We start from the raw sequence: 23708 nt of genomic DNA, 5'->3' as shown, positions 1-23708 counted from the left end.
CCTGTAGCCGCAGCGGCAGACCTTGGCTTGGACATTTCTGCATTGATTTTCCCCTGCACACTAATGAACGGCGCTCAGCGACTAAAAAACAGTAACTTTGAAAATTACAATTAGCTGAGGTTATCTCCTGTTCAATTTCAGCCATGTAACTCCATTACCAACTGCTCCTGGACAGCATAAATATAGTGATTATGCCCCTGGCTCCGTCTTTCACAATAACATCTCCTAGGAAACCATTTCATATGATTTTACCATTAGGGCTGTAAAGGGATAATGTGTATAATTTAAAATGAGAGCTGAATGCTTGTGGATATCCACAGTATGTAACCCAAATAATGCCAAGACAGCCAACAATATCCACTTAATTTAAAGCAATTATGTCCTGAAATATAGTTTCCTTTCTTTCCCGAAGTGTGATACTTCACATCTCCTGCTTTACTGTACTTTGGCCCGCCGAGACATATCAGAAGTGGTCCTTCAGGGAGCAGCAGAGGAAAATACAAGTGTTGTTCCAGTTTTGTACACTGTACATTCGTCCCTGTGAATTATATTTCTGTAGCACATTGACTAATGATTAAAGGTGGAAACAAAGACGCCTCTGGGGAACAAACGCACACTTCAGCGAGCCCACAAACAGCCTCATTCATCATGCAGAGAGAATGGCCGTGTTTGCTGAGTTAATACAATGAAGCTAATTGCCCTCCAAGCAGCCCAAACACCAAGGCTCAGCTAAAATTATTCCCCTGAATGGAATCTTGCTCAGGTTCAGCTGATCTCTCTCTCTCTCTCTCTCTCTCTCTCTCTCTCTCTCTCTCTCTCTCTCTCTCTCTCTCTCTCTCTCTCTCATATACACACACTTGCCCCATCACCTCCTCCCCTCCCTCTGACACCTTCTCTCCCTGTCATCCTGATATTCACTGCAGTGTGTGGATATTATTGCTTTGTATTGATTCAGCATTATTTTCCCTCAGCTGCTTCTCGGTGGCTGGAGAAGGAAAGGCCAGCGCAGCAGCAGTCACACCTCAGAGCTTCCCACGCGGCTTCGTCCTACCCCGCCTGTCTTCCTACGACCCTATTTACACCTTCAAAACTGATGGACAATATAGCGTTCCACATCTGGCTTCAAAGTCATTTCTTGGCAGAGACGCATCGTACTGACTTGACAAAAAAACACTTATTCTGACCCGCAAAAAAACAAAACAATATTTGACCAACATCATCTCCGACACTTGAAAGTCTTATCTATTATTAGTATAACTAAAAGATATCCCTGTTGGAGGCAGTGGGGGAGAACTAGGAACGCAGCGTAAACACTGAAAGCAAGCTCAGCCGAAACATTTAGAGGCACAGTGTCAACGTGGTTACAAATACAACACACTGAACAATACTCTCTCACACCTATGGTTTCACAGATTTCCTGGAAAAGCCTCTCCGGTCGCCACTGCCTGCGCTTGCAAATTCGCTTACAGCATGCAATCTTGACACAATATGAAGCTGCCCGGCTGCCTCATATGGTACTGCTGGCACATTGCTGTATTACTGACAGGTGTGTGTGTGTGTGTGTGTGTGTGTGTGTGTGTGTGTGTGTGTGTGTGTGTGTGTGTGTGTGTGTGACTGAGCTGTGCTGATGCCTAAACCTGCAGCAGCCGGAGGGATGTGGAGAGGGTCGCCGGCCCGGAGGACTGACCTGCCTCATGAGCGACTGGTTATCTCTTGTTGGGTAGATCGTGTTTGGCATTTGTTTAACCTTGGGAAAGTGGGCGTGTGTGCATGTTTGTGCGTGCGTGGGAGTGCGAGTGTGTGCAAGCAGCCCTGAATAATACCCTCACAGCTCCCTCAGGATCATATTCATATGCTTGCATTGGTTTGGTAATACCATCTGAGTGATTATAATGTGGAGGTTCACACTGCTGCAGTATCTGACTGAATGATTAGTGGAATACATTAAACTGGTGTTTTCATTTTATCTTGCAGCTCTGTGTGCTTGCAATGCATATATGGTGGAGAGGGTAGTTACTTTTTATATGTGCATCCATGTAGGTCACTTAATAATTCAAAACTTTGCAGTCATTTTGAGCTTTTAAATCCTCTTTAGCCTGCTTGTACAGCAGCATGGGTGGAGTTTACTGCATAATTGGTTCCACAGTGCCACACAACTAATCAATTAATCCTAAGAAAAAGAACTGAATCTCATCTCATCATGAATTGATTTAGGCCCATAAGGAAAGCATTTCTTAATCCTATTATAACTGCATGCCCTAACAGTGAGAGACTATTCTTCACATATGTGTAAGTGCATTGACTTCCCCTGAATAAGATCAATTCTTCTCTTGTAGTGCCCTGATGTTATGAATAAAGCATTGTGAAATCATATCTGATGCAGCTGTGAGGGAGTTTACTCACTTCAGGCGATGCAAACTGTTCCATGTGTGCATGCATAATGTGTCATATATAAGCGCCGAACATGATAACTCACCTCTCGTAGTGTCTCCGTGTACACGTGGCGGCACTTGTGCTGCTTGGGTTCCCGCCCAATTCATCATATACGTGCTTCCATTGTCTGCGGACTGTGATCTGGAGGGATGGATGAGAAGACGAAGTGATAAGACAAAGGGGAAAAAAAGAATAAGAGACAAAGGACGACAATGAGATTAATGTAGATTGAGGAAAATTGAAAAAAAACAATATGAGAGGAAGAAAGAATTGGAAAAAAAGAAAAAAAAGAAAACAAAGAGAAAAACACAAGTGGTTGAGATCATTTTCAGGTCTTGGGGAGTAACTGAGTCATGGTGTTCCAGTTATTGAATCCTCAACACTCAATTCTCTAACATAATAAGCTCTGTTAACATTATGCAGTCAGTTGTTCCTGCTTTAACCCCCTATCCCATAACAGATGACGGGCTACAACACAAAACACAAAACTCCAAGCTGCCACAGAGCCAACAAAGCCTGGACATGAAACGTGAGATAATCAGCTGCAGATATGAGGGTTTTAAAAGGATACGAGCCCCAATTATATGAGCTGGATCCTGTTTATGGTCTGGTCTGGTCTGGCTGTCTGTTTCGATGACATTAAACCAGCTAGCTAATGAAGAAACAAGGCATGAGCAATACACTTGACGACTAAACATCAAACATTGACTTCACTTTGGAAACACGTCGCACATGAATAGTGAATGAATAAACGGCAGGTGGGGCTGCCAATGCCTGTGCCTCATACATACTCAGTTCTCCAGTTGTGTGTGTGTGTGTGTGTGTGTGTGTGTGTGTGTGTGTGTGTGTGTGTGTGTGTGTGTGTGTGTGTGTATGTGTGTATCCGCACGTTCATGCAGTGCATGTGGGTACACACTGTATGCGCATTTCACTTCATCTCCAACATGGGAAAAAATGAGCGATTTGACCAATTTCCTTCTGACCAGGGCAGAGCAGAGGAACATGTGTTTTCCACTCCAAGGGGGTTTTGAAACAACGGCATCATTTTTGCTAAATGCGGCTCTGAGCAAGACTTTCTTCCTGGGAAAATAGTGACTGACCTCAAGGGGCAAAAGGAGGGCAGAAAAAGAAAAGGCAGGGAAGAAACAAGGGAGGTAGGTAGGGTGTAAGTGACAGAGGAGATAATAAATAACAAGGAGAACGGAAACAGAAAGAGGGGGAGATAGAAGACAGAAGGGAGGGACTTCAACGAAAGAGAGGGAATATATCCCCACACATGTGAATACTTACCAACTCATATCCTCCTAGTTTCTGAGCAGCTTGAAACATGGTCCAAAGGTTGACTGTGGAAGACAGAAGACAAACAAAGCAGTCAGGAAGTGAGCTGAAAGACTTGACGTCACATACAGTCATCACACCAGACAGAGAGGGAGATACATACAGTGCCGGAGGAAGTATTTAGATCCTTTTGGTAAGTAAAAGCAGTACTAAATAAATACCAACATGTATGATACTTAACTTAGGAAGTATTATCAACAAATTATACTTAAAAGTAGTCATTATGCAGAGTGTCAAAATATGTATAGGAGAGTAATAAGGACAATATTTCCTTTTCAAATGCAGTTAAGTAGAAGTACATACTTTATGTCATACACAAATACTTAAGTATACTTGAGACAGACAGACAGACAGACAGAGAGACAGACGGATAGATAAACAGACAGACGGACGGACGGACGGACGGACGGACGGACGGACGGACAGACAGACAGACAGACAGACAGACAGACAGACAGACAGACAGACAGACAGACAGACAGATAGACAGATAGATAGATAGATAGATAGATAGATAGATAGATAGAAGTGGTAAATGAAAACATCTTTTTTTATCCTTTTCACACAAAGCAACACTGCTCTTCAGCTGAAAGGATACCAATGAATATTGAGTACTTGTACAATCACCGCTATGTGATAAAATACAGAATATGCTTCATCCTGACAAAGAGATTTGTTAACCCTCAGCTGCTGCCTGCAGGTATGAATGAAAACCATTACAAGCATCAAACGCTTGGCAATGTGCTCAAACTTCTGTTTGAACTAATGCAAATTCATTTGCATTGATTTTCCCATGCAAATACTCCATGACAGGCCATATCAAAATACAAGTCTTGTGTAACATTTTCCTAAAAATAGCCATGTAAGCTTTCAGAGAGGCTTCACATGGCTGTCTATCTTTGAAAGAAAATGTTTCCCGCAAACAAAGAACCACAAGTTCATTGGAGCCCTTTTTTGTGCCAATGACATTTGTATTTGCTTTCTGTAACATCATTGTTTAACATTTTCATATGAAGGCATATAAATAAGAAAAGGAGGCCTCGCCTGGGGAGAAATCCATCAAAATTCAATCTGTGCGTACACAAAGCCTTGCATTTGTCAAAATGACATTTTCCTATCTCCGCATTTGACAGCATTGATTTTTTTCCTTCCCTCCTCTCTGCTACCGTTGTCAATGCACGGGTGGAATAACAAAGGGAGCTGGGTAGGTTTTTCTGTTTGAACTGAGCACTCCGGCGTATTGTGCTCTCTGACTGTAGAAACAGAAAGATGGTCTATTTAACTAGCTTGTTATGCATCGACAGTAATTACCACAATAGCACACGGGACTGAGCGGGAACAGAACAGATAAAGGAAATGAGAGAACATGCTTTTTCTTAGATGTCTTGTCATTAGCAATTTCTTTTCTTAATTCCCCTCTATTTGGCAGGAGCAATTATCACTGAGATAAGGATGACAAAACAGGAACACAATGCAGCCTCGATGACACACCGATGGCACGGCAATTAGACAACAAGGCTGAAAGAGGGAGACAAATTGGAACTGATGTTCACAGTCGCAATGCTGATGCCCGACCACTGAAGCACACACGAGTCTGGCATAGTCGCACACTTACTAGTTAATCTTGCAGATCAAGGGCATTCAGAATATACAATGTAACCACAACTATTCCTATTTTATTCTTCCCAAATCCTCTCTCTCTCTCTCTCTCTCTCTCTCTCTCTCTCTCTCTCTCTCTCTCTCTCTCTCTCGCTCTCTCTCTCTCTCATTTCTTTCAGCGCCTCTGCTGCACCGTACAACTTCAATGGCAGCAGCTGTAGAGCAAAGTCAATATTAACCAAGTGATAAAAAAAATAGAAGGACAGCAGCTTACATGAACAAACTGTAGCACAAAACTGTTTTCCTCTCCGACTGTACGGCTCCTTGACCACAACAGCCAACTATTTTTGTCATTCCCTGTTATTCAGGTGGAAGTGTGAATTCAGGTTCTATGAATGGGTTTACTGAAGAGATTTAGAGATACATTTTCCTTTTTCGTTTAAAAGTATACTTTTTTTCTGGGACTGAATGGAGCCATCTTGAGGCATTTCATATTGTAGATGTATTAATCGATACAGTAAAAATATCTGCAACAATTTTTTTTTATTAAATAATTATTTCAGCATACCAAATTATTTTATTTGACATTTTAAAGACTAAACCAATAACTGATAAATTGAAAGACAATAATTGTTAATTGCAGCCCTAAAGGTTCATAATAGGTATTAGCTACTTTTTCCCTTTTTTTAACATTTAAACTTAATATCTTGTGATTATTACAGGTGTGGAGTCTCAGATCTGCACTTTCGCTCTAAGATGTTTTATGCAAACAAACCCTGGAGTGAAATATAAATTCAGCATGAGAGTGAGGCGGGAAAACAGGTGGGAGCTGTGTTAAACTGGCAAAATTAATTTGACTGGGTTTAAAATATGTTATGAGCCAATCGATGTAAAGAAAGATTGACTGGATTTTGGGGGGTTTATGTCTCTCTGCTGGGCTGTTAAGAGACACAATTGCAGTCTTAAAAAAAAAAAAACCATCAGGTGAAACTCCTGAGCTGGCAGATGAAGAGGGATAAATAGTCCATGTTCAGATTCAGATAGGGTTTTTTTGGAGGTGAATCAAATTGCCGCAGCCAACATAGCATGGGTAATTCTGGTAAATCATTCAACCATCTGTTGCTTTGTGAAACTTCGGAGAACTTCATAAAACGATTATTACTCAAATGCAACTAAAATAACACAATTTCAATTTCCATTACAGGAAAGCGAGTTCTTTGATCTTTTAATGCATTTGTAGCGAGTTTAAAGGGAAGAATATGAGAACGCTGCCTGATTACATCTAAAGGCTTGTTGTATTAATTATGATGTGTTTTCCTTTTTTTCCCTCCTTTTTACATGCACTGATGTGTGCTCGCTGCCAAGGACGAAGTTTAAACAGCATGATTTCAGCATTTAATGAGGGCCCTGCTTATGATGTGTCTGGTTTTGAGATTCAAAGCATGTACTGTATGTAAAACAGTTGGCGCGTGGACCTCGACTTTATTCTGAGCTCAAACCGAGAAATGCCAACTAAAAGCAAAGCATGTTGGCTATGTAATTCTCCCTCCGTCTCTCGCTACGTCTCCCTCGCTTCCTCTCTCTATCTCCCTCAACCACAATGACCTATTTAAGCAACAACATGTCGGCAGACAAGATGACAGGATTGTCAAAATACCGCGGTAGGGTTAGCAGAGTCGAGGCGACCGCAGCTTACCTTCATGTAACAGTTTAGAGTAATGAGTTTTACTGTGCTATAAACTGTCATTGTAAAATTCAATAGACATCTCTCGCCCTCTTCTGCCGCTTGTTAATTTGCTGATGTTGTCATGCTACGTTCCGATGTGAGCGGCTACATCTTTCTTAGCTCATTTGACTTCCTTCCTCGAGTAACGACTGAGAAAGAGGTACGTACATCTGAAAACCCCGGTTTGAGGTGAGAGCCCACGTTCCCATGTGTCTTGCTTCGAGATGAAACACATAAAACAAACACAAACGCTGAGAACAGTTTCAAGAGACCAGAGCGCGCCCTTTGTGATGTTTACGTGCATTTTTCCCCTCTCCGTCCCGTGCGCACCGAGTGCAACCTAAGCATCCGACCTATATTGGAAAATCTTTCATCTTGGGCATACGTGTTTCGCATAAATGTGATGTTCTTTTAACATTGTTAGAGGACGTTCTTGGCCTTCACAGGAAACCCCTTTGACAACTGTGAGAAGATATTCTCTCCTTATATAAAAGCGAGCCAAAATGGGCTCTGACAGGAAGTCTCCAGAGTCTTTTACTAACCACTAGATGTGATTTTTCTCGACATAGACAATTATTCCTTTAGTTTATTGTTACCGCAGATTGAATGTGTTTTTACAGTTTAGCAGCAGTGCAATTTAGAGATTTTGGGCGTAATGCCTGCAGTAGTTGGCAGCCATCTTTACTTTTTCCCCTAAAGCTCTAATATTATGGATAGATAGAACACAGTCTGCCCTTGACTTGACTGAAACGCAGCTACTGGTTTCTCTCCTGATCCCAATAGGGGGGCACTATGCATAGCGTGGTTGGAGATGCTGATTAAAATCCACACAGGGTTTTCCCTTGCTTATCTTACCATCGTGTATGACTTACAGAGTGCAATTTCACTCTGATATCTAAACTAACATGTACTTCTGTTTCTTTTCTCAAAACATTTTTGGAGTTGAAATAACATGTTTTTTTTTTCTTGCATGGAAATTTCGAAATGTCGTACTTTAACGCCTGCTCCAACCAACAGGTGTCTTTTACTCTGATGTTCCTTATCAGCCCATTAACCCCACTGTTGATGTTATGACCTAAATCTCCAAAATAACCCACGTAATGTATCCACACTAACTTTTCTATCAGGCCCTTGAGTCTAAACTAGAGTACTCCATGGTTTAAACATTGCCAGTGAGGGAATAAGAGAATAAGTTGTGCTACTCACTCTGTTTGAAGCCGAGGAAGGGGATCCTCTCTATGGGCGTGTCTCTTTCTTTCATGTACTTGTAGAGCTCTACTAAGAATGCTTGCTCCTCCGCTCGGCTCTCCTCTGATGTTTCCTCCTCTTTCATTTCCTCCCTCTCGTTCCTCTCCTCTTTTTCCTTTTCCTTATCCTTCCCTCGCTCCTTCTCCTCAGCTGAGGATTTCTTGCTGAGGCCGTAGGCCCTGTGTTTGGCTGCCGGGGTGATTTTTCCATTGGGTACCATTTTACAGTTAGGTTTGACCTGTAAAGAGAGAGTGTAACTTTAGATGAAAATTGAAACCCGTAACAGAGTGTTAGACAAATGAGTTCAGACAGTTTGGATGAGATGTGTTTGGGTTCAAGCACAAATAAATATTTTTACTGGCAGTCTCTTATTGGTTATCAATGGAGCAGATCTTCCTGTCATCACAGATTAGTTTGACTCCAGCTCCGACAGAATTGTTTTATCTGTCCAAGGTCATAGGAATAACAGCAGTTGAGGGGCTTTTATTGATATTTCCTTCACTTTGAATATTGCAACCAAAGTCAGATAAATATTTGATGACATCGCTTGGACTTCAGGAAACTATGACTTACTTTTTTTACTGTATTCTTGTATTTTATATACCAAACGATTAAGCGAAATAAAACTTGGCAGATTATTCAATACTGAGAAGAATTGTTAGTTGCAGCATTATATTGTTTGACCTAGTGTTCCATATGTATGTATATCTGCATATTAATGCACTGTAGGGGTGTTGCGATTTACCAGATTTGACGTGATAATTAAAAAAAGGAGTTATTGATATCATGTTAATAATACATTATGTGATAATACTGTGTATATAATTGAACGCCTCTTAAATTATTTTAGATATACAGTTATGTTTACAGTTTCTCACCACCTCCCTACACAAAGCATTTTATTTGTTGTTTTCTTTAGATATCATGATAATATTGTTATCGTGAATTCTTATGGTCACAGTAATCATGTGAATATGTCATATCGTTACAGCTCTAGTATGCAGATTCAGAAGAAAACGATTTTGCTATCGGAAGTGGTCTGGTTTTCGTTTGCAGTCTGAGTAGTATTGACCAATCACGTTTGAGCGGGATGTGGTTGCATGCAGGTAAGATAAGGCAGTCTGTGTGTAGAGCGAAAGAGGCGGAGAGCATTGGCCGAAATGCAATGTCGGAACCCACCGCCTATCATCTGATGATGATTTTGCTTTTATTAGCTAAAAAATAAACTGGTAGGTAACTGAGTTCAAACCGGCTACTTGTGAAATCCAGTTATACACTTTGTTTCTCAACTCCAACTCCATCCTCACATCTCAAGCTGCTAATCGGACTCTACACAATGGCAGTTATCCGGATATCCGCTGGCTGCACCAGAACCACAGAAATATTGCCCGTTGTCCCCGGAGGCTACATTGGCAACGGACCAACCCTTCACGCGAGTGGCCGCCACAGCCGCATGTTTTCCTGCATGTACTGTACAGGGATGTAACACTACACTGCTGCCGGGTCTCTCACAGTGAATTGTTTGGGAAACTAAAATGTCGCAGCCTTGTTTTGTCATTGAAGATATATAGAATATCGGGAAAGCAGTCGGTTGGCAACACACATTTTATTTATTTTTTTAATCCCATTGTGATTTTTGCATCTCTTTTACAATTGGATCCTGGTCAAGATGGCAGCGTACTTAAAAACACAAATAACAGACTTAAAAACAAAGCAGCAAAAAGGTAAAAACATAGAGAATTTCACATTATACAAGTTTTATGTCATTACTGCAAAGCTAGTACATGAACGAGGACTTAAAGCTACTGTTTACTGTATAGTACTCTTTATATAATGTACTTTTGCACATATACTTGCATAATTCACTTATAAATAATATAAGTCTAAAGTAATGTAATGTATATATATATATATATTAGAAAGATTTCTTAATGTCATCTCTCCAATTTCTTTAACCTCATATTTGACTATACTTATTTTATAATTTAATTCAGAGTTCTTTATCTCTTGTCTTACCTCTCTGCCTGTTGTGCTGTGTGATGTGAATATGAGCCTCTAGGATCAATAAAGTCCTTTTTTTGTCAAATGTTATCTTCTGTTATCTTATCTTACCTTGGTAGTAGTTCTGCTGTCTGGGCTGCAGGGGTCCTGTGCTGCCACTGCTGCTGACCCCTGGGTTGACCCCGATGAGCCTTGACCCTGAGCCTGACTCTGGGAGTCCCTCCTCTGAGAGATGGACAGCTTCTTCTTCCGAGGTCGCCCCTTCAGGTTAGGAGCTGAGGGGGGAGGAAACGGTGACAATGAGAATAACCATTTATGTGGAAACGTGTGCAGTTAAAGCCTTTGAACAAGCTCACAGGTGTTTTCAGTTATTCTGGCTGATCAGACCTCTTCTCAGGTTGAAGGTGGTCGAAGCGTTGATGGGAATTATTAGGTCACAAATCTTCATCTACCAGTGAGAATGGCAAAGGTGAACTTTGTCCCATCCTAAGAGGTTCAACAAAGCTAACTCAGGGTGCTGTCACTCACTGAGTGTGTAAACGCCCACACACTCCTCAGAAGAAGTCTAATCAGGCAGTTTAACTGGAACCAATTTACAGAGGCTATAAATCACTTTGTATTTTCAACATTTTGCTACGTCTAATGTTTTTATCTGCAAACAATCGTCAATGAACTTTGAGAGGAAGAATAAAAAAGACATGAAAATGTTTTTAGATGTATTTCCACTCCGGGAACTAGCTGAAGAGGAGGAGGCTTTGACAGGAACATTTACAATCAGGGAAAGGAATTTTACAGGCCTGCTAGCCTGTAGCTAATTATTTTTAAACTGGATTAGTGCAACATTGTGGTGAATGAGGTAGCAGGCTGCCAAATTGCTCCAATGTGCTAGTAAACACAATCCTCAAATTCCCTCACAGCCTGAAAGAGAAACTACATTTAAATTCAGACAGATGTATTTTTAGGAATTGAGATGAGTCTTAGTATAATACTGTAAATGGGAAAATTTGGTAAACCCTCAAAAGGAAGAACAGTTTCTGCTGAAAGAAATATTTGATCCAGATGCAACAAAAACTCACCACAACAACATCTATAATGTGGCTATTTTTTTGTCCTTGTTTTTTTTCATATCAGGACTCGCACAGTTGCCATCTCATCATCACCATCAGCATAATAAAGAATTACATTATACTAAAACATCGCAGATGTACCGATCATCGAAGGCTTTATTTCTCTGGTTAGTTTGCTCATGTCTTAAAGCTGAACGCTGTTAATTAAAAACACATGAACCTGCCTGATAGGAGCTCTTTGTTTGAAAGGCTGGCAGATATAATTGCTCAGTTCACATTACACACACAATAAAGTATTTAAGCCTTCCAAGTCCTTTGTACACCCACGTTTATGTCAACCCGCGACTGTAATGTAACTTCTTGGCAGAGTGCCTTGCCTCCACGCAGCAACACAAACAGAGATAAGCTCAAAGGAGAGAGAAAGAGAAAAAACTTCAAATAATCCAAGTTCAGTCACGTATTTCACAGCGTCAACATTCTTTCTTTCCATCTGCAGTGACAATTAAATCACATCCAAGGTTGTTCTCTGCCAAAAGGGCTCTGTGATTATTTTTGTCGGATCAAATTCCCATCATGAAAATGTTAAAATAACACTGGAGGTGAACAAAACTAAGAGGCAGTCATTAGAAAGGGTAAAATGATCCCGACTCAGCATCCCACCACTCCATGTTGTTATTTTCACAACCGCTACGTTGTGGAGAAACAGTGCAGGGAAAATTCCAAGGGCATTTGTTGTGCATTTGTCATCCCTTTGCACTAAAAAAAAACAAGTTATCAACCCTGTAATCTTTACTTAGTACTTAGCACTGGGTGTGTTTTCTTCCACCAATGTTTTCTCATTCTTAAGCTCACTCTGAGTCTTTTATTCTGCCAATTACTCACTAATGCTGAGGAATTACATAAACGCTATTAGCTACATATTTATTTCTGAAGGGACAGATACAGAATGCCACATATAGCGTTTATAGCCTGAGCTAATTTGCTATGCTTGAGCCTCTGTAAAGAAATCCATATGGAAGTAAAGTGCAGATCTCCGCCAGGTGTGTCGGCAACCACAACTGCTGTATTGTGCGATTGAATGAATAAACCACAATTGTTGAACCCCGGTCTAGACACTAATGGGGAGAAAGGCGCCATAAAAACACACTTCATTGAAACTCAAAAACAATTGCATGCATTGCATTGCATTGTATGCAGGCAATTGGCCTAATGTTGCCGTATAAGACACTTCATACTATTGCTAAAAACAAAACTAATCTCACCAAGCTATCTGCCCACGTAGCAGCAACTGAGTGGCGGCGATGTACTCAGCAGCTTGTGTACTGGTAGTTCCGTTAGCTGTTAGCTCAAACACACCTTCTAAAACATTAAATTATATTACAGTCATTTAGCAGACGCTTTTATCCAAAGCGACTTACAATTCAGCATCTATCTACACACCGTAGACGCAGCTACGGGAGCAACTTTGGGGTTAAGTGTCTTGCTCAAGACTAGTAGAGCAGGAGCCGGGGATCAAACCACCGACCCTCTGATTGAAAGGCGGCCCTGCTCTCCACTTAGCCACGGTCACCCCAAATGTTAGCGCACTCATCTGTGTTATCACGAGCGGCCCCTACCGGCCAGGGGCCACTTAAGAGAAGTGAGTGACGAGTCAATGGCAGTGTTAAACAGGCAATAAAAGCTGTTTTGTTAAGTCACCGCAACCACATGAAGTCCCTGAGCATGCAGTCATGGGCACCGAAAATATTATGCAGCTTGCTGCAACAGAATGCAAGATTAGCCGTAGACAGACACATATATGCACACACACACACACACACACACACACACACACACACACACACACACACACACACACACACACACACACACACACACACACACGTGACCGATTGCATGATCCTCCTGGCGGAGACAAAACATTGTAGATGCCAAAGCACAATAAATGTGCTTTTCAACTAAAACCTTCAGAAAAGTATCTGATGATCACATGCCAGGCATACACACTGCATTAACAATGCATATGCGATCATACAAAGCACAAACATTATGTGACAGATGACTAATTCCTGCAGGTTTTTAGGAGATATATTTTTCAAGATGTGACATCAGTTTAAACAAAGGTTGCGTAGGTCTGAGGGAGGTCACACTCTTAGTGCAGTTCTGTTTTTAGTCCAATCACTAACCCCCCCCCCCCCCCCCCCCCCCCCCCCCCCGACACCCTACACTGAGTTATATAACCTGCCTGTCTGTTTACATATTTCATCAGGTCAAATACTGCTGCGTAAGAAAATGCTGCAGCATAACAGATGGTGATACGACAGCGAGTGAGTTTAAATCTATCGACTTTCTTAGGAAGGACAAACTAAGCACTAGTTAAACAACACAAGCAGATATTACTGCAAACTGGGGTCAAATGGCGCATTGTGTATTTTTGCAAACATACACTAACAGGCACACAAGGCCAAGTGCAGGTGATCTTTCTGTGCTGCAGAAGTTGTGCAGAACTGCTGATCTGCTCTCCTCGTGGCAGAGTTGCATAAGGGAGGAGTCATCAGCTTTAGAATAACACAAAGAAAATCAAACTGACTCTGTGCAGATTGATTTTCTAGAATGGAAACACAGACATTTATAGTCTGCAAAAAACAGAGCCAACATCACACTGTAATGATTTTACTGCGCCCTGGGAGATGTGATATTTTTACCACACTGTGGGCATTAAGTGTTTGTTTTTTTTTTGTACTAGAAACCAAAGGAAGCATTTAAATATATATGGTAATTTCCTCAACGAGCCAAAAATGGGCACTATAGTCATACACCAACAATCTCTGCTGACCAAACTGCCAAGTTCCCTTTTGCTTCCCATCGAGTTACTTATTTCTCAGTCTCTGGCTTTCTGCTTATCTGGGTCTTTGACATGACTTGGAGACGAGGTACCAGAGGACTCTTTCCTGGTCCTCCACAAACCCACACACACACACACACACACACACACACACACACACACACACACACACACACACACACACACACACACACACACACACACACACACAGGTAAGGGGTATTCCCAGGGGTGTGAATCCATCATGTCTTGTCACAGAGCACAGCCCCTGAGCTATGGAAGTCACAGCGACTATAGCGGTGAGATGCACAGCCTGACAACTTGATCTCTGGGTGCATTCGAACACTCTCAGCTCTTCACAGCTTTACACCGCGTCTTCTTCTGATAATCCCCCCCCCCTCAGATTCAATTAAATACAGCCCTAATACCTCTGTTTCACTGCCATTCAGTTGATGTCAATGATAATGAAAAAGTCATTAGAGACGGCTCAGGAAGGGTTCTGACAGTTCTATGCATCAACAGAGTAGAGCCACAGGGAACCACAACAAAATGGACTGATTGATTGAGAGGCTGCTGGGAATGGAGAGACATTTCAAGCCGGCTGGAGAATTCAACTGACGGAGGCCTCGGTTGATAACACTCCCGAAATTGACTGAGAAAAAAAGCTCAATATCTACGTGTGCTAACTTAATGATCGCCTCTTTAAAGGAGGCTGGTTTCAAAAGTCCTCTTTAAATCAGACGGACAAATTATCACTCTGATGGGGCACATTACTTTGTATTTGATTGGCAAACTTAAATTAAAAACATACTTTGATTTATTTAAGTAGATTAGCGGCCGAATCATGTCTTCATTTAGCAGTTTGGGATAACACTAATCAGTGAAATAATCTGTTACAACTACAAATGGTGCAGTGGTTACTTATTTTTTTTTAAGGGTCAAAGGATGCCAAATTTGATCAGTACATGACTTTGGGCCAAAGTGAATTATCTCTGCAACTACTGGGTAGACTGGCACAACTTCACAAAAATAGTTTTGCAAATATACTAACTCCTGTCATTTCTGTCTAGCTTTAATTAGCAAATGCTAGCTTGCAAACTTGCCAAACAAAGACAGTTAACATGGTAAACATCATACAAACTTGACAACACTACATTAGCATTGTCACTGTGAGCATGTTAGCATGGTGATGTTAGCATTTAGCTCAAAAACTATACGTACCCAGAGCTGCTAGCGTGGCTGTAGACTTGTAGTCTTAATAAACTCTAGAAACCAGGAGTAGCAATTTTCTTTGCAATCTTCTCAGTAATCATGGAAATGGAAATGAGGCTGTTATGAATGTTGATCATTAATTTTATGCGGATTCATAAAGGTCAAGTTGAAATGAATCACTTATAAAAGTTGTTGACAAATACCAAAGTGCAGAGTGTAAAAGTTACTAATGACGGACAACACAACTCTGGTTCAGCATCAGGTTACAAAATAATATTTTAATAATTATGTGAATATTAAGTATGAAATAGTTACATCAAAGAGCTTTCATCCCCCATGCAGATGAACTGTGACTGACTGAAGAAGTATCTACCAATCTGCACATTAAACTCTTGTCTTCACTCAAACTCTTAAATTCTGCAGTTTAACTTCAACTTCCTCTCACAACAATGAGGTCCAAGTTCGAAGAGGTGAGGGAGGCGCTGGGGGAGGACGAGTGAGGCATGACTAGAACAAGTAGTGGTTGGTGAAAAAAAAACATGTTTTGACATATTTCGTCATCTCACTTGGTTGCAAATTCACTAAAGGCCTGACACCCACTCAGCAATTATCAGCATAGCTTTCTGCCAAAGGAAACATTTATGTTGCAATACACGGCCTTGTCTGTATAGTACAGCGTGTCCCCCAGGACAGAACAGAATACAACACAATACATAATACTTTTTAATCAAAATTCACCTCCTGTATGAACAATCAATGTCTCATTAAGTTTACAACGCTTTTATGAGATAAGAGTGACAAGACCAAAAGGGCAGCATATAAATACCAAGTAAAATGACGAAACATCCCGTTAATAAATGTTAGAACAAACCAGATCTTTAGATCAAATAATATATATATATATATATATATATATATATATATATATATATATATATATAGTCAGTTAAGCAGCACAAAGACATAGAGTAGAGTTATAATTCAGCTCCGTTATTATCGATGTGAATTCTTTAAGAGAGATCCAGTCAGTCAATTTGAAGTCACTTCTTAATGAGTCACATGGTGAAGGGGCAGAGGACTGAAAAGATTTTTAACCAAACACAGCGTCAAGTCGTCGGTAAAACATCCGACGAGTGCAGATCACAATGGCCGCAGCTTCGGGACGGATATGAATCTGCACAGGTGAGAAGGATTACTCTCCTGGGACGGATTTGTAAATGAAACTGTAGCTGTGAATACGCCCACACACAGACAAAGAAGGTTGCTCATGGTCTGGCATACACGGTTACAGTGGTTCCTTGGAAATTTACAGCTAGTCATAAAACACAAGGCTCCATGACAGACAGTACTTAAACCCTGTAAGCACTGGCCAGATGCATTTTTATGGATGTAAAAATAAAAAGATCCTGATAATGAAGCCATAATACGGCTGAAAACTTTTTAGATGGAAAACAGAAGCAGAGTTTTGTAATTGAAATAAAACTTGACAATAAAATAGGATTGAATAGAATATGAGTCATGGGTTCCAAAATATGATTCATAAGGAACAATAACATCACCTGTCAGAATGAAAAAGAAATAAACCAAAGTAAATAAAACATAACAAATAATGAACACAACCTGACAAATCATGATACAAAACAGCCTCTGATACAGCTCTTGAGACACCGACTTTAATCTGCAGAGCAGCGGAGCATTAAATGTGCGATCAGTGAAGTGATATTACACTTTGGTTGAACATTTTAACTCCACTGGAGGCACAGGGATGTGACAAGGGAGGCTCAAAAGCAGCAAGTTAACAGTACTAGAGAGAATATAAAAGAAGGCAGCGATGACTGATTCCTCAGCCAGCAGTGACAGGCGACGGCGCGTCTTCACTCTACATCAAAGACCTCAAAGGTTGGAGGGATTTCAAGTGTTTCTGCTCAAGGACGGCATGTTTCTGACCACAGTTTGAGGAGGTGACGGAAAAATTTGGTTTCTGTGTTTCTGTTTGATAGAGAAACATGCCTGAGCAACAGTTTCTAACTGAGCACATGCATATGTACACAGCACATTTCCTCAGTTATATATATATATATATATATATATACATACATTATTTTGACTTACTTTTTTTTTTAGGGAGATTTGCCTACAAAGTATAGTAGTAAATCAGAACACAGTTTATAATTCAATTCTGCTGAGTATTCATAATCTTGTTTTTAAATCTCATATGAGAGGAGAGTTCATTCATCAAGGCTTTAATCATTTCCACATAGCGCTAGCAATATTAAAGGGAAATGATGGTATTTTATCATACTCTAATGGTGGTTCTGACAATGGGTTTTTGCCCCAGACGTATGAACCCTGGGCCGTTAGCAGAAATAGCTAATCCAGGGGGCTAATTTCTGTTTACTTTAGGTCGTACTCAGGGACAAGCCCTAATCTACATTGTTTTGCACCGGTAGAGTTTCTCGAATCTCAACAACAGAAATGGTGGAAAGAGATTTTCAGGTTTTTGCATTAATAATATGTACATTTAGGTCACATTATTGCTGTTATATTATTATTGTTATAATGCAGGTTAAGGTTCAGGTTTTGATCTCTATTAGCGCTCTGGAACTTTGCCCATTTTGTTTATCTCATGCACACACACACACACACACACACACACACACACACACACACACACACACACACACACACAAACACACAAACACACAGACGGATACACACGGGCGACTACAGGTGGCGGCAATGTGCCAAGAAATGCATCAACGTGTCAACAAAGGCAGGGAAGAAGAACACGACAAGCTAGTAAATATGGATGTAAATGACAGCAGGATTTAAAATACCTGAAAAAAAATCATTTTGTCTGCTCGAGCAACCACAGACTAGTAGTGAGCATCAAGCATTCTTTCCTCTCGATCATTTTGTTACTGACTGTAGCCACTGTCGCATTTCACGTACTAATATCAAGCATTTCTGACGGGCTCATAATTCTCACTTTGTCACATCTGACAGCAGAGTTATTCCTCTGTTCCTGCGCTCGAGGCACGTTTCCGCACACAGTCATTGGAGACACACACTGACAGCACAAAATGTTTTTAATGAACAGTATTACTTCAAGCATCTCTATCCTTGCAATCATCAAAAATTACACAATGTGCCCACAGAGTGAGACAGAGTGTGTGGGTGGACAGAGTACACTGTTTTTATTAATCATCAAAACCTCCGTAGGTTGATAGATGATACAAGTGTTAATTATTTTCTCATAATTATACAGAGGGAGATCATCGTTAATAAACTGCACAAACATTTCACAGCAGAATGTAAGAGTACAGTGTTACATATTAGGCAAAGCTCAGGGGGTTTACCGTCAATAACGCTGAAACATTTTCAACACTGGTGTTATTTTCTTGCCTGTTTTCGCCTGTGAATGCAACATAAGAAGATATTTTCGTACTGCTGTGGCTGAGAGCTATTCTGAATTTAATGAGGAATGCATTTGGCTCCATCTTAGGCTTGACAATGGATACTAGTTACTGCTATTACACAAACACAACCTCACCCTCCAATAAAATAAACAGAGAGAAAGAGGGAGGGAAGAAGGGAGAGGAGAATCACAGAGAGAGAGAGAGAGAGAGAGAGAGAGAGATAGATAGAGAGAGAGAGAGAGAGAGAGAGAGACACAGATGAAGAAAAAAGGCAGCAAATACCACCAAGACGAGAGAAAAAACATATTAGTTTTGTTTTTGGAGAGAGCACCTGTGTCAGGAACTCTCATCCTGACTACTGACACACAAACCCCACTGTAATACAAGGCTATTAGAGCATGTGCCTGAGTGAAAGGCGGGGATTAGTCCGGCTTGTTACTAAAAGAGCTCTAACAACAGTCCCCCGAGGTGCAGCCGACTCATCCGCAAGTCCTCAACAGCTTCTTGTAAACAGGTTTTTCCACACAGCACTTTGATTGTCTCTGCCTCAACCTCTATTTTATAGTGCATTTGGAGTTCTTCATTTGCATAACCTAATTTGCTCATGTTTTGCGATATCTGAGAGGTCTGAAATGTCCAAATACAATGGGGCTTCATTTAATTGTGCTTGTGATGCTCGCAGCATTGAAAACAATACATTTAAAACTGCACTAATTGATTATTTTTGAGAGGAGCAAGCTGAAAACACAACACTGGCATTGTTATCATCTTATAAAATAGTTATGGGGCAGTTGTTGGGAAACAACAGTTGGCAATTTTCACATACAGCAGACGTGGAGCAACATTAGCATTCATTTGGAGTCACATTTGTTGTAGTGTAAGTTCAATATTCACTCTTCTCTATCACTCTGTTTTGGTCTCTACCAACTCCTGAGGGAAATATCTGAATCTATATCTGATGAATGCTCCCACCTTCCAGCTACATTTGTCTGTCGTTGGTTTGGTGCTGAACAGGTCGACAAGAAGAGGAAAACAGCTGCCGCCTGAGACAAGGTTGATGAGAACGGTGAGACTGAAAGGAAACAGTAACGTTGTGTGTAGCAGTTTTAAACAAAACATGTGTCCATATCATTCAAACTACTTTCTACCGAAGAAATGATCCCCCCCCAATAATCTGTGGATTAGTCAGAGTAACAAGGGCAGTGTTTCTGGAAAGAGAGGTTGCTTTCAATGTCATTGTCAAGGCTGTGAGCGCCACAAACTAAATCACATTTATCTCCATTTTTTTGGGGGGGGGAGACAAAAACTTCTGAACAAATTAAGACACAAATATCTGCATGGTTCCATACCAATAGTGTTAAGTGAAAAAAAGATACTCCTTTGTTCAAACTCCCTTTGTCTAATGGGCACCCATGTGTTAAGTATGAATGTATAAATATTGACACTAAGAGACAGGAATCCATGTGAGATTTTCTGGTTTGGGTTAGATTCTCACCAGATCTCCTGTCCTTGTTGTAGCAGCTCTGACACCCCGTTCCCCTCTATTTCCCAAACCCATCATATCCTACACAAATACTGCATTATATCAGCAAGTCAGTTTTTATTTTCCTCAAGACAATTCCCCTTAGCTGGCTGACTGACAGCTGTGTGTGCATGCATCATTATCTCCTTCACAGAGCCTGTCTGTAGCCGTAGCCTGTGGCAGACCTCAATCACACAGTATTAGAAATGACTTCGGTTTCCACAGAGCGCCGCGCATTCGCAGCTGCAGGTGCGCCGAGCATTAATACGAACCAATGGGATGCAGGTGAACAAGTTGTCCTGCCCTTCTGGAACTACAGACATGTAAAATCAAATACTTGGTTCATTAGATTCAACTCGCGGAAGCCAAGACATAATGAGTGAGAGGGTTGCGGATAGTGTTCCTCTTCCTGGAAGGTGAGGTCATTGAGGCCAAACAACTGTTTGGGTGTAAAGAAATAAAATCAATGCAAACGTGCTAATTCTGAGAAGCGTCTCAAAAAACACAGGAATCACTATCTACTCTCATACTAACTGTGTATTACTGTAGCGTACTGTAGGAGGAATACTAATTTGCTTCAATCTTTCATTTGAGTTTGGTTGATGTTTAAAATTCTGGTCAGGTCTGAAGTTTTAGTCTGAGGTTTCAGTATACAGTCAGGTAATAAGATCCACAATAGAGAGACTATGCTAATGCCTTGGTAGATAATGCGCAGTAGATAAATCATGTTTATAGATTGTTGTCCTCCTCTATGGCCTCTGTGAATATAACAAGATTGCTTCCAATTGCATCTAAATATGAGCTTTATGCATGCGAACATACCGCAGAATAAAATACTGCTCGCATGGATATGGAATAAACAGTCTCGCTTGCCATTTTAAACTACAGCCCACCACACCGGCGCTATTATCTGGTGTTTATATTCTAATATGTGACTATACTGTAAAAAAAAAATAAAAAAAATGCTGCTTCTTTGTGTTAATCCTGACAATTTGTCAAATTTAAATCCAGCAGCACTGGGAGGAACACATCAATTCAAAGTGAAATCAATTCAATCCCCCCCCCCTTCCTCCGCCTCTTTCTTTGACTTTCTCCCACTCGCCTGCTTCTCCTATCTATTTCTCTTTCCTTTCTGTAACAACTATGTGAGCGGCAGTAAATGTAATTACAAAGGGGTGGGGTTGAGCATGTGTGAGTGTGAGTGTGTGTGTGTGTGTGTGTGTGTGTGTGTGTGTGTGTGTGATTGCTATGCATGCACAACAAAACGCAACATTAAAAAGCTATTATCAGAAAAGGGGACATTTTGGCAGATATATGGCGGAGGGCAGCTCCTGCCATATGTTTGTGGAGACGGGGACAACAAGTCAGGTAGTAATTATCAATCATCATCAGGAGAAACCTGTCAAAACGCTAGGCCGGGCACGCTCTGACTAGCGTTGCCATGGAGACAAGCTCACATCTCAGCAAGTGTGTGTTGTTTACCAGGAAATTAAAAATACTCTCCCATATTTTTATCACACACTTATAATATTGTGTTAATCGTTCTTCTAGTTTCTTCGACTATGAGCACCAACTGCCTGTGTGTGTGTGTGTGTGTGTGTGTGTGTGTGTAAAGGATTTCTTGCCAAGCAAAACTAGGGAAAGAGATTTTTCATGGATAGAGTTGAGGATAATTTCGGCTGAGGTTATGGTTTTGGTTTTACACCGATTTCCATGCCATCAGGTTCAGGCATGTTGGGGGTTTACAATTAGCAGATGGGCATGTAAATGGAATCCTCTCACCACAATAATAAAGTTGAACGTGTGTATGTGCACATACATAATGTATTTGCCAGTAATGAGCTCATTTCTGTGACCATACTGTTGCTGTACACAGACTCTCCATTCAGACCGTCACTGTTAATATTCCTCAGCCGAGGAGAGAGGACATTCTTCTAAACCGTCATGACTTTGTCAGTTTCAATTTTACATATCTCTTTTTCCTCCTTTGCATAGACTACTTCAGTTACGCTTTTACATACACCAGATCGCCTTAAATCAAATTCTTCTCCTTGCCATACAGGCTATTCAAAGTAGTAGTATTTCCTGAACAGTTTACAGTGAGTGTGACTTTTCACAGACTCACATGTAGGGAATGTTTCTGGAACGTTTCCAATTGTGTCTGACGACAATGGCACTTTCAATTTCCATATGACCTCAATCCATTACCCTTCCAGGAATCAGGATTATTTTCACTTAAAACAAGCTCTGAAAATTAAATACATACGCAAGTAAACATGAAAGCAATTTAGGGGGGGAAAGTGGTATAAGTGCTGTATGAATTTTGTTGCTTTATTACGGCAGTCATCAGGAGAGAAAAAAAAAAGGGTAGTGTTCTTAATTCATTATTTGTGCGCCGTTGTGCATTCTCCCCCTGGGGAGAAGCAACATTACTCTTTCATCAGATCAAATGAAGCGAAGCCGTGCCGTTCCAGGAAGAGCCAATTAAACTGTTCAAAGAAGTTTATTATTGCGACGGATTATGAAATCATTCTCATCGGATTCATTGGGATGTGTGTTCCAACAAGGGTGTGAATGTGTGTACTTTACCACCGCGCAAACTCATAAAGGCTGTCGACTCCCGCTTTCCATTTGCAGAGTAAATAGAAAATTATGGTACGCAGTCACAGTGTCACATGTTTTACCAGAGTATTTTTACTAACTTAATTTATAGTCAAAATAAGCTTTAATTCTAGGGAGAAAATTATTTCTTTCCTTTTCTTTTTCTTTTTTCCATTCCGTCCGCCTCATGTGATCGCCTCATGATGGTAGCGTCGCCTGTTAAGTACTTATTAACACACATCACATCGAGACATGGCTGGGTTTAAGCTTAACCCAGATCCACTGACTGACACATACACTGAGGAATGCAATGACCTCTGAACCTGGAGAACTTCAGAGCATCACCCAGTATTTAGCTCAAGACACACACACACACAAACACACAAGACAAAAACCTGGTTAGCGTTGGCTGAACTTCATCAAGACAAAGCATCTCTCTGTGACCATTTAATCTGTAATAACTCAGCTTTGCTGTCAGGACAAAAATAGACGAATACACCGCGACAGAATACAGGCTGTGAATATCTGACAAGTGAACATGTCACTTCAGTGTTGGCAAGTAGCTCTTAATGACTATTGTTCCAGGGGAGGACATTGAAAAATAAATCTCATTTTGCACAGAAATGTTAAGAGCACGCAGAGGGACTGTCCCAAATAATACACACTCTGTTCTTCAGGGAGTGCCAAATGTAAAACA

The 23708-nt window shown here is 40.8% G+C and overlaps 1 protein-coding gene across 1 annotated transcript in view; it reads right to left on the bottom strand.

Annotated features, from left to right (window-relative positions):
* arid5b (AT-rich interaction domain 5B) overlaps positions 1-23708 on the bottom strand; it is a 72926-nt gene that overhangs the window by 9103 nt on the left and 40115 nt on the right. Inside the window, exons 5-8 of the mRNA XM_068731873.1 lie at positions 10457-10620; positions 8303-8582; positions 3724-3776; positions 2477-2574 (exon numbers count right to left, since the gene is read on the bottom strand). Coding sequence (XP_068587974.1) covers positions 2477-2574; positions 3724-3776; positions 8303-8582; positions 10457-10620 — 595 coding nt within the window. The remainder of the gene's footprint in view (positions 1-2476; positions 2575-3723; positions 3777-8302; positions 8583-10456; positions 10621-23708) is intronic.

Source organism: Cebidichthys violaceus, unplaced genomic scaffold (genome assembly GCF_023349555.1).
Source record: "Cebidichthys violaceus isolate CVI_PGR_0920_01 unplaced genomic scaffold, fCebVio1.0.p SCAF_54, whole genome shotgun sequence".
NCBI lineage: Eukaryota > Metazoa > Chordata > Actinopteri > Perciformes > Stichaeidae > Cebidichthys > Cebidichthys violaceus.
Note: the sequence above shows the minus strand (reverse complement) of the source record. Positions and strands in the feature narration are given on the sequence as shown.